The sequence below is a fragment of the Lynx rufus genome, unplaced genomic scaffold (genome assembly GCF_022079265.1).
Source record: "Lynx rufus isolate CCGP_SWC_20201006 ecotype Redwood Valley unplaced genomic scaffold, mLynRuf1.p SCAF_15, whole genome shotgun sequence".
Lineage (NCBI taxonomy): Eukaryota > Metazoa > Chordata > Mammalia > Carnivora > Felidae > Lynx > Lynx rufus.
In genome coordinates this window covers 59,287,339-59,302,122 of record NW_025814829.1, presented here as the reverse complement: position 1 = coordinate 59,302,122, position 14,784 = coordinate 59,287,339, and the positions used below count along the sequence as shown (strand labels likewise).

The 14,784-nt window shown below is 50.5% G+C and overlaps 1 protein-coding gene across 1 annotated transcript in view; it reads left to right on the top strand.

Annotated features, from left to right (window-relative positions):
* SMYD3 (SET and MYND domain containing 3) overlaps positions 1-13,939 on the top strand; it is a 679,960-nt gene extending 666,021 nt beyond the window's left edge. The window contains exons 11-12 of the mRNA XM_047077114.1: positions 1,869-1,977; positions 13,638-13,939. Coding sequence (XP_046933070.1) covers positions 1,869-1,977; positions 13,638-13,739 — 211 coding nt within the window. The 3' untranslated portion in view covers positions 13,740-13,939. The remainder of the gene's footprint in view (positions 1-1,868; positions 1,978-13,637) is intronic.
* Positions 13,940-14,784: the final 845 nt, after the last annotated feature.

The window sequence follows — 14,784 nt, the reverse complement described above, 5'->3', positions numbered from 1 at the left end:
ACCAGAGCAGGTACCTGTCGTGGCGTAATTGTGGACCACTTTCTCTACCATCACGGAACCAAAGATTTCTTTCCTTCTCCTAACAGACATGACAGACATCCACTTAGTGGAATGATTTTTAGTCTAAAATTACTTTTTGGCTTCTGAATTTAATTAGTCCACATTCATAGCAATAAAATAAAATCCCAAGTCCAGGTGTGTTTTTGAGGAAAGTGTCCAGGGCAGTCACCTTCTGATAATGGTGTCCTGTGCATAAGCCTTTTTGTCTGGGGATCTTAAAATCTTTTCCGCACAAGTAGATACTGATGTTCCTTTTGTAGGGGGTGAGAGGTGAAGTGGTTGATGTCCGGGCGTCCTCAAGAGGTAAAGAAAAATCCAAGACCCAGGTGTCTCCTTTGTTTTTCTCCTTCCCTCCCTTCGCGGTTCTTTAAATGAAGCATGGCTGGCCTTCTGTTGATTTAAATATCTCCCTCTCAGGTACTGCTTTATGCTTTTTTAAGAGCATGAATGAGAGGAGTTTGTGTGACATTTAATGTGGGGAAGAGTTGAGGTTCAGGGAGGAGGGATGGTTTGTAGACATGTGCACACCTATCAGAGAGTATCTGTGTCTCCTGGTAAATGTAGCTCATCTCTGTTACACAGTAGAGCTTAAACGTGGGTTCCATGAGTTCACAAGCAAAAAGTGGTTACATAGTGCTTGGCACAGGGAAAGCCCTATGTGAGTCATGGCCCTCAGGGCAGAATCCATGGTCTCTGGACGAGCAGCATTGGGAGTGCGCCCTCGCTTCTGCTAAGGGTCAGAATGTGCCTCCTTTCTCCGGACCCAGCCAAGCTTGCCCAAATCCTTGGGAGCCGGTTTACATCCTGTCTCCTTCCTCTGGGAAACCTTCCTGGTCCAACCAACCGTCATCCACCAGTCTCTCTTCATAACTACCGTATTATTCTCTCAATTCAGTTCAGCCACCTTGAGCTGAGCATTGCCATGTACTCAGGTAGGCCTCATCCTGGCACTAAATCTCGCCCTCTCCTGTGATATTTTGTAACTGTGGTAGGAATCTTTGTCTGCTGGGATTATTGGGCCTTGGTGGAACAGCTCAGACCTGTACAGCCCCCATCTCCAGGAACAGGCCTGTACATACAGCAGGGGTTCAGTAGACTCTAAGGATAGAGGATGGGGGGGTGTGCGGCATGCAGAAATGGTGAGCACGTTTTATTGATACAATAAACTGCTGAATCATACTGACCTAGTACGAGGTCTGGAACGTAGCCCTGAGGTTCCATTCTTCAGCCTGCCACACACCCTCTTCTTTTATGCGGCAAAGAGGTCAGTGTGTATGGAGGTCGTCTGGCAGGACATTGTGGCAAACGCAGATGGGGCCCCCGCGATCCAGCTCTGTCATCCAGTGAGGTGATAAATACACAGGTCCGTGACGAACCTTATGACTGGGATTCCAAGGGCTCTGCAGGGAAAAGGAGGGCACGGGAGCATCTCTGTGGGGAGCCGTGAACGTTCGTTGACTCAGCTTGAACCAAGCGGCCATCTTCTGCTCCAATGTTCCAGGTGCTGCAGCGTCCTGAGAGGTGGACTGTGAGATCGCCCCTGGTCTCTCCACCCCCCACCCCTGCCCAGCTGGAAACGCACAGGTGCCACCTTGTGTCTCTTCTGCAGCGTTTATTCGACATTCCAGCCCCGTCATCCCGGGAGTCTGTTCCCCCAGCCCCGCACCCTCCACCTGCCCGCACAGCTGACTTTCTCGGTGGCCCCAGTGTGTCCAGCCAGGGTCGGCCGCCCTCTCCTGGGCTCCTGATGGCATGCTGGCTGCAAAGGGGAGAGCTACTCACGCCGTGTGCCCTTCTCTCTCTTCCAGGATCTTCTTCCCAGGAAGCCACCCGGTCAGAGGCGTGCAGGTCATGAAGGTCGGCAAGCTGCAGCTGCACCAGGGCATGTTCCCGCAGGCCATGAAGAACCTGAGGCTGGTGAGTGTGCACGCGGAGAGGGAAGCCTGGTGGTGCGGCGCGCTGGGCCACTTGCCGAGTGCACGTAGGCACGTGCCCGTACGTGTTTCACAGCCAGCTCCGAAAACACGTGATTTGCGCTGCTCGCCCCTTTTCGTGTAGAAATGTGCCTACCGTGGCTGATTCAGACTCCCCACGGAAAATCAGCCCCCAGAAATCAGGACGGTTTAACGGTCGGCTTTTGCCAACTGGTGCAAACTGGCCTTCAGAGGACCCCTGCACTCGGGCCCCACCCTTCTCCACGACTCCCCACCCAATCCCCACAGGACACTGTCCGTAAGCCCCTGTCAGGCTGGCTTCTGGACGACCTGTCTGCAGTCCACCTTTGCAGCCTGCACCCCCTCCAGCCACCCCTGCCTCTCCATACGGCCAGAGTTCACTTGGCCCCCCCGGGGTTGCCCAGGACACCTTGAACCGGTCACACTTAGGTCTTTACCAAGACAATTCCTGTGCCTCAAATGCTGCCCCCCCCACCCCCTCTCCCCCCGACCACTCCCTGGGCTGGCCCAGCTGCAACCTGGTTTTCACCATGTGCTCCTCTCCACATGCCGACCCTGCCAGCCAGAGTGTTCACCCCACGGTACAGGCACATCTCGGACGCACCGCGGGCCTACTTCCAAACCACCACAGTAAAGCCAATATTGCAATAAAGAGGGTCCAGGGGACTGTTACCCAGTGTATATAAAAGTTATGTTTACATGATACTATAGTGTATGAGGAATACAACAGCATTATGTCTAAATATATATACATACCTTATTTAAAAATACTTTATTGCTAAACACTGCTAACCATCTGAGCTTCCAGTGAGTCGTGATTTGCCTGCTGCTGGAGGGTCTTGCCTCCCTGTTGGTGGCTGCTGACTGGTCGGGGTGGTGGGGCTGAAGGTTGGGGTTGGGGCAGTTTCTGAAAATAAGACAAGTTCGCCTCATCACTGGACTCTTGCCTCCATGAGCGAATTCTCCGGAACACGCGACGCAGCCTGATCGCATCTGACCCCTGGCGGAACTTCTTTCGGGACTGGAGTCCTGCCTCAGACCCTGCCGCTGCCTTATCGGCTCAGCTGATGTCCTGTTCCGAATCCTCCGTTGTCATTTCACCGGTCTTCCCGGCGTCTTCACCGGGAGGACCTTCCGCCTCCAGAAACCGTGTGCGCATCCGATCAGGTTTGACGAGGAGATCGCAGGCCTTCGGTCCCGTCTGCAGCCCCCACTTCTGACCCCGGTTCCCTTGCTGTTTCCACCACAGCTGCAGGGACTCCCTCCCCTGACGTCTTGAAGGGGCATCTTGAGGGCTGGAACCAACTTCTTCCAAACCCCTGTGAATGCTGGTACTTTGATTTCTTCCCACAGATCACAAATGTTCCTAGTGGCATCTAGAATAGATGAAATAGAAAGGTGAATCCTTTCCAGAAGGTGTTTGATTTACTCTGCCCAGATCCATCAGAAGAATCACTATCTGTGGCAGCTGTAGCCTAATGAAATGTATTTCTTCCGTAATAAGACTTGAAAGGAAATTCACTATTTGATCCTTGGGCTACAGAATGGATGTTGTGTTAACAGACATGAAACAGCACTAATCTCATTGTCCGTCTCCATCAGCGCTCTTGGGTGCCCAGGTACATTGTCAATGAGCAGTCATGTTTTGAAAGGAATCTTTTTTTTCTAAGTAGTAGGTCAGAATTTCAAGTCACCAGCTGCATTAGCCCCTCACAAGAGTCAGCCTGTCCTTTGAGGCTTTGAAGCCAGGCACAGACTCCTCTCCAGCCATGAAAGTCCTAGATGGTGTCTTCCAATGCAAGGCTGTTTTGTCTACACTGAGATCTGTGGTTGAGTGTAGCCCCCTCATCAATTCTCTCAACTAGACCTTCTGGAGAACTTTCTGCAGCTTCTCCATCGGACTTGCTTCCTCACCCTGTACTTTTACGGAGACGGCTTCTTCCCTTAAACCTCGTGACCCAGCCTCTGCCAGCTCAGACTTCTCTTCTGAGGCTTCCTCCCCTCTCTGAGCCTTCACAGACTTGAAGGGAGCCAGGGCCCTGCTCTGGGTCAGGCTGTGGCTTAAGGGAATGTCGTGGCTGTTGGCTCTTCCGTCCAGACCGCGGACGCTTTGTCCACGTCGGCGGTACAGCTGTTTCGCTGTCTTGTCATTCGTGTGTTCCCTGGAGTAGCAGTTGTAATTTCCTTCCAGAACTTTCCCTTTGCATCCACAGCTTGGCTCGCTGCTTGGTGCACGAGGCCTGGCTTTCTATCAGCTTCAACGTGCCTTCCTCACTCAGCTTCACCATTTCTAGCTTTTAAGGTGAGAGATGTATAACTCTTCCATTCACCTGAACACACAGAGGCCACTGTAGGACTATTAATCAGTATATTCAATATAATATGGCCTAATTCCCTGTCTCAGGGAACAGGGAGGCTGGGGTGGGGGCAGCCAGTTGGTGGAGCAGAGCACACAATATTTATTATATACATATTATATGTGTCTTATATGGGCATGGTTTGTGGGGCCCCAAATCAATTACACAATGGTGACATCAGAGATGTCTGATCACAGATCACATACCAAATGCAATAATAATGGAAAAGTTGAAATACTGTGAGAATTACCAAAATGTGACACGGAGGCAGGAAGTGAGCAAATGCTCTCGGAAGACGGGCACCCACAGACTTGCTTCACAGCATGGCCACAGACCCTCAGTTAAAAAAACACCACCACGGCACCCGAGAGGCACAGTAAAGCACTAAAATGAGGTATCCTGTAAACAAAATACCTGATGCCCAGGTGACCGTGAGGTCTTTGCAGTTACCTCTGTAACCAGTTCAGGGGCAGACAAGGTACTTGGAACTTAGGAGGGATTCCCTGTTGGAGAAGGGGGGGTGGAGGGAGAGAGGTCAGCACGATGGTGGCAGTAAGTGCCGAGAAAGTACATGGGAGAACTGGGTCTGTGTTGGAAGACAGGAAAGGGTGAGGTTTATTTTCACCCTCTTGATGAGGCTCCTGTGCTGCTGGCTGTCTGGTCCTGGCCTTTCCACCCCAGCAGAGAGCTCCTCTCCCCCAAACCATGGCTTCTGAACAGTCCGTTGAGCGTCTGACATCAGCTCAGGTCATGATCTCGCGGTTGGGTTCATGAGTTCAAGCCCCACCTTGGGCTCTGTGCCGTCAGCCTGTCAGTGCAGAGCCCGGTTCCAATCCTCTGCCCCTCCCCACTTACACTCTTCCAAAAATAAATATTTAAAAAGAAAGAAAAAGAAGAGAAACAAAGGAGTCCTGGCACGGAGGCATGCAGGAGCCTGTCTAGAGTCATACTGACGTGGAGCCCGCTCTAGGTTCTTCAACCAGGAGATTGATGGAATTCTTGTATGAATCTGAGTAAGGCCCAGCGTTGTCCTTCCAATTTAGGGGAGGGGGCAAACGTGTAAACAAACAGGTCACTAAGTCCAGGCTGGAGTCCAAGGCTCTCTTTTCTCCTACACTGGCCCAGTGCAATAGATGGGACTCTCTAGTAAGACCCCGTGTGCACAAACCCCTTCCGATCTGCGAGCCCCCGATGCCAGCCCCAGGGGGCAGTTTGGAGCGCTTCATTCATCGAGTGAGGCTTGATGTTGCCTGTGTGTGCAGAACTCTGGAAGGGGACCTCTGATACCCTCGGCTGCAGACACAGGAGCCCAAGCAGACATTTACATGTCGATTTCCGGGGTCACATGGGCTGGGTGGCTGCTGTGGCCATCCCCACCCATCTCACACTTTCTGCCCTTCTGTATCCCTCAGGCCCCCATTCCATACTGCCTTCCTCACGTTCTCGCGATGTTAACCTCACCTCCAGAAGCTTCCTCTGTTAACGGTCTTATTTCGCATCTCCTTCCCCTGGTACCAAAGGTGAACCCCTGCAAGGACCCTGAGAGCTACGAAGGAGATTCTCGGAGCAGGATCAGCAAGTCTGCCCCGAGGCCTGCGTTACACCATGGCCTGACCCCAGACTTCCCGTTTGGCTCTGGAAGTCACTGAGCGTCTCACCAGGTTTTATCGTCAACCAGAATGCAGATAGACGTGTGCCTGGCAGTGTAGCCTGGTCGAGAGCGCTCAGCTTTCGAGGGAGGAGGTTCACGTGGCAGTCCCGTGCCTTGACGCGAGTCTCTTAATCGCTCCGAATCTAGCTTTCTTAGTTTTAAAATGGGGATAATACCTACCCCACAGAGTGGTTCTGAGAAGTAAATGAGGTAGTATGTGAGACTGTTCTGCCAAGTCCCATGTATTTTGAGACGATCAAGGATGTTTATGGTTATAGGAACCCTCGTGCCGATCGTTCCCGCCGCTATTCCTGCCGTCCCTTCAGCACTGATGTTTGTAGCTTGGGATAATACGGCGTTTCCATTGCTGACAATTATGTCATGTAACTGCTCCCCAGCATTCCACAGGGACATGTTCTGTTTCCCCAAGTTGTGTAGGATTCCACAAGGGGCCCCGACTTTACCTTGTGTATCTCCTGGTGCTGCCTAACATAGACACACATGCCCCAGTCACAGCAAGTTCTGTTCAACACGTACTTGAATGAATAGATTTTTTTTAATGAACTGAGATCTTTAAAAGTCCCACCCTGGTCCTGTCCCTTTGGCTAGTGTGCATATGTAGTGTGTCTAGGGCTAGTGGACCAGATCTTGTCTGGACCTTTCCTGACCACCTACTGGCAGAGTGAGGGTCTGATCACCCAATCCCAGTGTGTGGCAAGGGTTTTCCCACACCAGCTGAGTGTCCTAAGTTCAGTTCAATTCTGACACCATCTACCCAGAGACAACACCGGATCCCACAGGTTAGGGGCTCAGCCCCACAGGGCCACCCTCTACTGCAGATGCAGAGGGCACGCCAGGTTGTCACCTGAGCTTCTGACTGACCAGCTATACACACTGGAGACTCCAAGGACCCCCTCTCCTTAGGTTCAACTGATCTGCTAGGGTGGCTCACGGAACTCAGAGGAACAGTTTGCTCGCCAGTGTATTGTAGAATGCTATAAATCAGGATAAACCGGACAGAAGAGAGGCATAGGGCAGGGTCTGGGGAAGCGGCCCAGAGTTTCTGTGCTCTCAGAGCTCACCACTCTCCCCAAATCTCCACGTGTTCACCAATGCGGAAGCTCTTCAAACCCCATCCTTTATAGCGGTTTTTACAGAGACTTCATTACCTAGGTATGATTGATTAAATCGCTGGCTGTTGGCAAGTGATTCAGCCTCCAACCTCTCCCTTCTCCTAAAGGTCAGTCACGCGCTTGGTTCTCCTGGCAACCAGCCCCCATCCTTAGGCGCTTTCTGAAAGTCACCTTGTTAACATGAGACCCCTTTATTGCTTTCAGCACTTAGGAAATTCCAAAGGGTTTTAGAATCTCTGTGAGAAGCTAGGATATTAGCTATCTATCGAATTACCTATCTATCTATGTCTCCGTATTACAAAGTACCAGATCACACAGGCCACATATCCATTTCTTTGCCAGCTCATAGGACCTGGGGATCTAGGAACAGGAGCGGGCCAGTTTCATCCTGCAGAAAGCCTCCTTTCCTGAGTTTTCTCCTGGCTCAGGGAACCCAGAGAGGGGAAAGGGAAGCTCTCTGCCTTCCGAAGCTGATGTTCTCTTTAGGCTAGCACCCCTACATATTCTTTCTCAGAGACTCTGGAAACAATAGAACGAAAGGGCTTGAAACCCTTTTGGGTTTCAAAGGCCGACTCTGGAGCAGAAATGAGTGCCGCTTCAGAAACAGAAATTTGCTACAGATTCCATTAGGCCAGCCTCCTCCAGGAAAGGGATCCCCTTAGCCCAACACAGATTTGGTTTAGGCTTTCATCACCGGGCCCTGCTGAAATCCTTGTGACTGCTGCCGCAGGAGAGTCCTGGGGTCCCCTCGCGGTGCTGCTCTCCTGCTTTCTCCTGTCTCTAATCTGTTTCCATTCCCTTCCACTTACTCCTTGGAAGGATTTTGTTAGCATCTAACTTGACTTCTCGGAGCTCCCCTGCGGTCGCCCTCGGCTGGGCTGTCCTTCAGTGAGCCTGTTTCTGTCCCGTAACCTCGCTCTCCGAGCTGCTGATCCCCCTACCCTGGGCTAGACTAACTGCTTTGTTAGTGCCCTGTTAGCTGCAAGCAGGCTGGAAGAAAACAGACTTCTTCCCCCTCAGTAATCATTTGTTATTTAGATGTAAATTTTTTGCATTACACCATATTGTTTGTTTCCCTTCTCATTTCATTCTGTTGAAGCATCTTACGTTTTGAGGATCCCTTTAGCACAGGCCACGAGCCCCGGACCCCCCTGTCTACCCCACACAGCTATGAGCTATTCAGGCACAGCCAGAGAAAGCTGAATGCACCTCCCACTCCCACCTACACCCCAAACAAGCCCCGGACCCCCCTGTCTACCCCACACAGCTATGAGCTATTCAGGCACAGCCAGAGAAAGCTGAATGCACCTCCCACTCCCGCCTACACCCCAAATGTAAGCCCCGACGTGGCTGATTCGGAGCTCGTGGTTCTCTTGCTCCTGTTCCTTAACCTGCTAACCTCTTTGCTCACGTTATTTATGAATCTCGTAAGAACCACTGACTTGCTAGAGAAAAACCTACATACACACATCCTGTACGCTGGGTGTGATGTGATGGGATTCCGGAGCTTCTTATCAGGCACACATTTCTTTTCCCTCTGATTTTTTTCGTTTACTTATCCTGACAGAGAGGGAAGGAGGGAGGGAGAATCCCAAGCAGGATGTGGGGCTCGAACTCATAAACAGGGAGATCACGACCTGAGCCAAAGTCAAGAGCCGGACGCTTAACCCATTGAGCCACCCAGGAGCCCCTCCCTCTGATTTTAAATCCATATTTAAATCATGCTTGGGGAAGTCATTTATCGGATTCCCTCAGGCTCCTGGTAGAGAGTATATGAGATCCTTGATAAGCTTAATATATTTGTATTAAAAATTAATAAGAAAGCTATTGTTTGCAACTTTAAATCATAATTTGATTCAACCTATTTAATATAAGACCACAATTTTAAAATTACTCAAAAAAAAAAAAAAGACGTGATGAGATTTAAATCAGTCCTGGGCCCCTGCCTTTATTCCTGAATGAACCACGCATGTCCTGTGGCAGACAATCAGTGCTGCCATTTCTCGTGTGACATTTAGAGTCCGTACATGGCCCAGCAGCCCCCCTTGGAGGCTCCAAACGAGTCCTCTGTGGAAGATGATGTGGAGGCTCTTTTTAAATGCTACTATTATAAAAATAAAATTTAATGGAAAGAGATAAGCTTTTCCCAGCACAAGCCGGCTCCAATTTTATATTTCCTTAATCTGTTTTATATACTGCTGCAGGAAATTAAACTAAAATTGTCCTTTCTGTCTGATGTGCGCATGTGTGGGAGGGGCTGAGGGGACACACAGAGCTACAGGAAACGGCTGCTCCGGTCTGTCACGGATTTACTGTAACTTTATTTGGGAAGGCAAAGCCCCCCTCGCCCACTGTGCTGAAGGTTTGTGGCCCCCGTAGAGATCTGGGCCCACAGCCACACGGTGCTCCTGTCTTATGTCAATGAGGGCTGACGCCCAAGACGAGGACCAGATCTCTTCTATCACCAGGTCTGAGTCCCCACTCACTCCCTGTCCACCCAGAGTGACCGGTCCTTCACACAAATACAGAGGGCGGGCTCTGACATACTTTGCACATACTGAATGCTATTTCTTTCTTTCCTTTTTCTCTGGTTCTCTTCCACTCCAGCCGTCCCTCATAAATTGTAACGCCTACTTGTTTATTGTACTTCTACTCAGTTTCACCTTCTAGACAAATGATGCAGACGCTCTTTCAGTGTCTTCCAGTCGGTCCAGTGCCCCAGCTATACCCGTTCACTCTCTGCTTCCAGCCCCCCGTGGACAAAATCTTCTAATCTTAGTGTCTCAAATCTTGTACATAATGTCCGGGGGTTGCCCCCTGCCCCTGCCTTTGCTTCCCTTGCTGCATTCACCACCAAATAAGAGAACACAGAGCACCACCAAGAGCATCTTGACTGGGAGATCCCTCTAGATGTCTCAGAAGCCATGTCTGGGTACAGGGGAACCTCTGGTCCCCCCCTCGGTCATGAAGACTGGCTTCAGGTGGAGGCTGCACAATGCAGCCATGGAATGAACACCGGCTCGCGTCCTGAGAGCCGGCGCCCACCCTGCGCCCACGAGTCAGGCCACGACGTGACTGGACCAGAGGGTCCTCACGGCCCTTCCGTAAGGAAGCAGGCACAGAGGTGTGGCAGTGAGGCCTGGAGAAAGCCAGGCAGCTTCCCCTTCCTTCCTGGGGCTCTGTGATTCCAGGACGGCTGCAAGCCTCCTACTGGCGCTTGGGCACGCGTCCTAAGCAGGTCTGTCCCTCTCATGAACAGGAAGACTCTGGATCAGCCACAATTAACCTTAGCTCTTGAGGAACAGACCTTATTTCTAAAGCTGGAAGGGGGAAGAAAGTGCAAATGATGGCTGGAGGAAAGGCAGAAAGGAGGGAAGATTGCAGCCCATAGTGTGTGAAGACATGCACATCAACCTCACCTTGTCAGAGGAATACGAAGATGACATTTGTCATTTAGCCAGAGTTGTCTCTGGCTGACGCACAGCCCATCGGGGCATCCTCCTGGGCAATAAGGCCAGGGCCTCGTCCGGCAGAGGGCCTCCATGAGGCGCCAGGAAGGAAGTGAGCCGTCCCAGGTTAGGCCTGACCTTTCTCTGGACCACATGTTAGTGGGGCAGGGCAGAGGGTCATTTCCCTTTAAGCAGAGAGGTGTTCAGGCAGTGCTTCTGGCCCACTCACCTTCCTCCACCAAGTAGAAGGGACGAGAACATCCCAGAGCTTTCAAGTAAGAGGCTTTCCCGTCAAAGACTCGAAGAATCTCTGTGATCTCTCATTGCAGTCCTGCTTTCAGGCCGCTTTCCACCTCAGACCTTAAGGTGTCTAGACTGACTGAGGACCCAGAGAGGAGCCCCAGTGGGGGGAGGGGAGGGGGATGAAATGGGACACCTTTGTTCCCAGAATGGTTTCAAACATTTGTTTTTGATCCTCCGTCCGGAGGGATCTCACAGAGCTTGGCTGCCGGCAAGGTGGGGCTGCCTCCACCACCCTCCCCCCCAAGGCCAGACCCACTCAAGTTAATCAGAACCTTCTGGGTTTCCCAGCTGGGATGTCACCGGGTGACGGGACTGCCTGTCGGCAGGGTCGTGTCTGGACTCCGTGATGAGCACTGCTCTCCTTCAGGCTGGAGACCAGAGCCCAAGCTGGCGGGTCCTCCTCTTGCTGTCTCTTTCCTCTCTCTCCCAGCAGCTACATCCAGACCGTTCTGCCTGCCTGTTTTCCTTTATTACTGTGCAGGGGACATTTTTAAAGAGGCTGGAATGAGAAGCCAGGAACACAGGCTGAAAGCATTTCCGGGCCTGGCCGCTTTGCTTCTCCGGGTCTAGGTTTCCTCCCCCACAGAACGAAGGGGTCTGAGGATGCGACCACTTTGCTTCCAGTTTTTATGTCTCTAGCTGCAAAGGTCTTCCTACCCAGGAATCCCTAGGAATTGATCTTAAGCAAATATTCAGCAAAGGCAAAAAGTGTCCTGAGTTGGAAGATCTGTATCATATCATTTTTTTGTCAAAAATTGAAAGTGATCTGAATTTCCAAGAGTAGCTTAGTGACTGATGGTCTGTAAACATGATAGAATTAATTGCACACAACCATTAAAATGGTAATTATGCTGGCTATAAATTAACATTGAATAATAAAACGTTGCTAGTGTTTGTTAAGAGCGCACTGTATGTCATTCTCAACCCCAAGGGCACATCAGAATCCCCTGAACCCCCAGCCTCACCCTCCCCCACAGAGGCCAGGTTTTGGTTAATCCTGTGTGTGGGGTCTGGGCGTTAGGGTCTCTTGTGAGGCTCCCTGGTTGATAATACTTTGCAACCAAGGCTGAGAGCCTGTGTGAAGACACGTCCACATTCAGTACAATGGACCTGTGCCCCCCTCCCCTTTCCTGCCAGCCCCCTACCGGGTGGTGCACGAGGACAGGGTTTCTAATTTATTTACTGCACAAATATCATTGCTCTGTAACAAACCATTCCAAAGCTGAGCAAATATTCCAAAACTATTCCAAAGCTCCAACCACAACTTTACCATGATCACAGATTCTGTGGGTCAGGAACTCAAACAGATGACAACAGGAGCAGCTGGCCCTTTTCCTTCAACGTCTGGGGTTTCAGCAAGGAAGACGGGAACCTGGATGTGTTCTGGCTAGCGGCTGGAGTCACCTGGATGCTTCCACCCAACCTGGGGCTCAAACTCACGACCCTGAGACCAAGAGTTGCATGCTCTTCCAGCTGAGCCTGCCAGGCACCCCTGAACACTTCTTTATGCCAATTTCTGGTGTCTAGGCCCGGAGGACCCGAAAGATGGGCTCGATGAGGACCGTCTACCAGAGCACGTGCACATGGCCTCTCCGTGGGCCTCCTCACAGCATGGCGACTCACGGCCCCAGGAGCAAACACACTGGTGAACGAGGCAGAGGCTGCACGGCCTCTTTAACCTAGCCCTGGAAGTCAATAGCGTTCCTTATACTGTTCTCACTGAGGTGGTCACAAGCCCACCCAGATTTCAGAAATATTATGGAGGCTGAATTGAACATGGGGAGTGAAAGAAGCGATTGTCCAAATGCTGACACTGTAATATGACATGAAAAGAATACAAAAATATGTGTACATCATAAGCCCAGCGTGTATAGATGAGAACTGAATGCAGCATGCAAAACTGAAATTTTAAGGTGATGGCAGCATAGAATCTCATCTTTAATACCACTTAATTATTTTTAGTTTTTATTCTTAAACCTAACCACCCACAACCCCCTGCACTAACAAGCCCTGAAGATCATTGTTGGACACCACACCTGGCCCTACTCATTGGGAGTGTGCCGTCTACAAACACATGTAAAATTCACCCTGCCCCTTACTGTGTGGCTTGGAGAATCACAGTACTGCTCACGCTGCAGACCACGGGTTCTCCACACCCAAGTATCGTGGGAAAGAGATGAGCAGGCAGGGGCCCACCTACTTTTGGATCAAGATGCTATCGGGTGGACTGGGGAGACACCGAGCCCTGAGGCCTCCACCCGGCCCATCCGCACGGTGTTGCCAAAGGCTATGGGTCTCATCACAAGAAAGAATTCAAGGATATACCAGACACAGTGGTTGAGAGGTGCAAGTAGGAAAGTTTGTTAAAGGGAGTGTTTGCTCTCAAGATGTGAGTGCAAGTGAGCTCAAGAGAGAGCTGCATGCCCCGGAGTTTGGGTCTCCATCTTTATTGACCGTTGTTAACTAGAGGGTGGAATACTTTTTACTTGAGGAGGGGATTTCTTGGGAACAGGATTTCATGCCTTTTCTCCCTTACTCAGGGTTTCCAGCCTTCTTTGTCTTGGGCCTATCTGGTTAGATCCGGCTTCTTGTGGCTTTGTTTTGGAGTGGTGCCGACAGGTCTCTAACCGCTGCCCCCAAGAGCTGGCCATGACTCCCGTTTTGTGGGTCTCCAGGCATCCTGTTGAAACCTGTCTACTCTAACATGATCTCCTTTCTTTTTCCAATAGGCTTTTGACATTATGAGAGTGACACACGGCAGAGAGCACAGCCTGATTGAAGACTTGATCCTCCTCTTAGAAGAATGTGACGCCCACATAAGAGCATCCTAAGGGGCGCAGGCAAAGATGGCTCATACCCATATCGAATGCCTGGTGGAGGTCACATGTGCCGCACTGTTTGTGGGCCTCCCCTCTGGGAATGCTAGGCTGTGTTTATGTAGGTAAATAAGCAGGCATACCATGTGCAACCACAAGAATCATTAGTTGTAGAGAAGCACAATAATAAATACAAAAAAATTGGTTGAAAATGTCATCTGCTAATTGTTTTGTTTACTCGTTGGTGACTTTAATGTTCCACATCTCAACATGAAGGCTAGAAAGTTCTAGTAAAAGCATAGCAGTGTACGTTGAATCTTCTCCTTGAATATCTGGGGGGATAACTGGATAAAAATCAATGTTTTTACAAGCATTGTCAAAAAAGCAGAATGTTTTCTTTACTGTTTGTAGTAAATGATAATATGTATCCATTATTTACACCCCAATACATCTCTAACACAGAAAGTTTTATCCTAGGTCCTAGAAAGAAGTCATTTTAGGTGCTATTAGAAAAGCATAGGAAGTCTTAATGGGACAAAAATGTTTTTTTCAAATGTCTTGGGTTCTTTGTATAATTCTTCTGTGCATTCTGTAACTCAGTATATGTCATGTTTTTTTCACTTGGAAATTTTTTCTGTAATTCCCTCCATCTGTGGCTTGACCATGTGACGTGCATGCCACGAAGCTCCCTCACCCTGCACCCCAGCTCACATCAGGTTTGTTTTTGCTTCCTCCTATTTCCCAATCCCATGGCTGCTTTTCCACCTTTCTGCATTAGACAAATTCAGAAAAAAAGGTGGTTTGTTTTATGGCTCCGTGACCCTGTGAGCAGTTCAGTCCCTCCTGGTTGGATGGGGCTCGGGCAGGAGTTGCAGCCCTTGGTTCCGGCGGCTGCGGGCGTTCTTAGGGAGGCCCCAGTCAGCCACACCTTATTTTACAAGCCAGGAAAGGAGCTACTTACTGGGAGTTGTGGCCTGGCCCCTCACACAGGGAGAGACAAGGCTTCCAGCCACATGGCCACGGCAGGCGGCAGAGAAATCTGGCCACTGGAAGCCGGAAT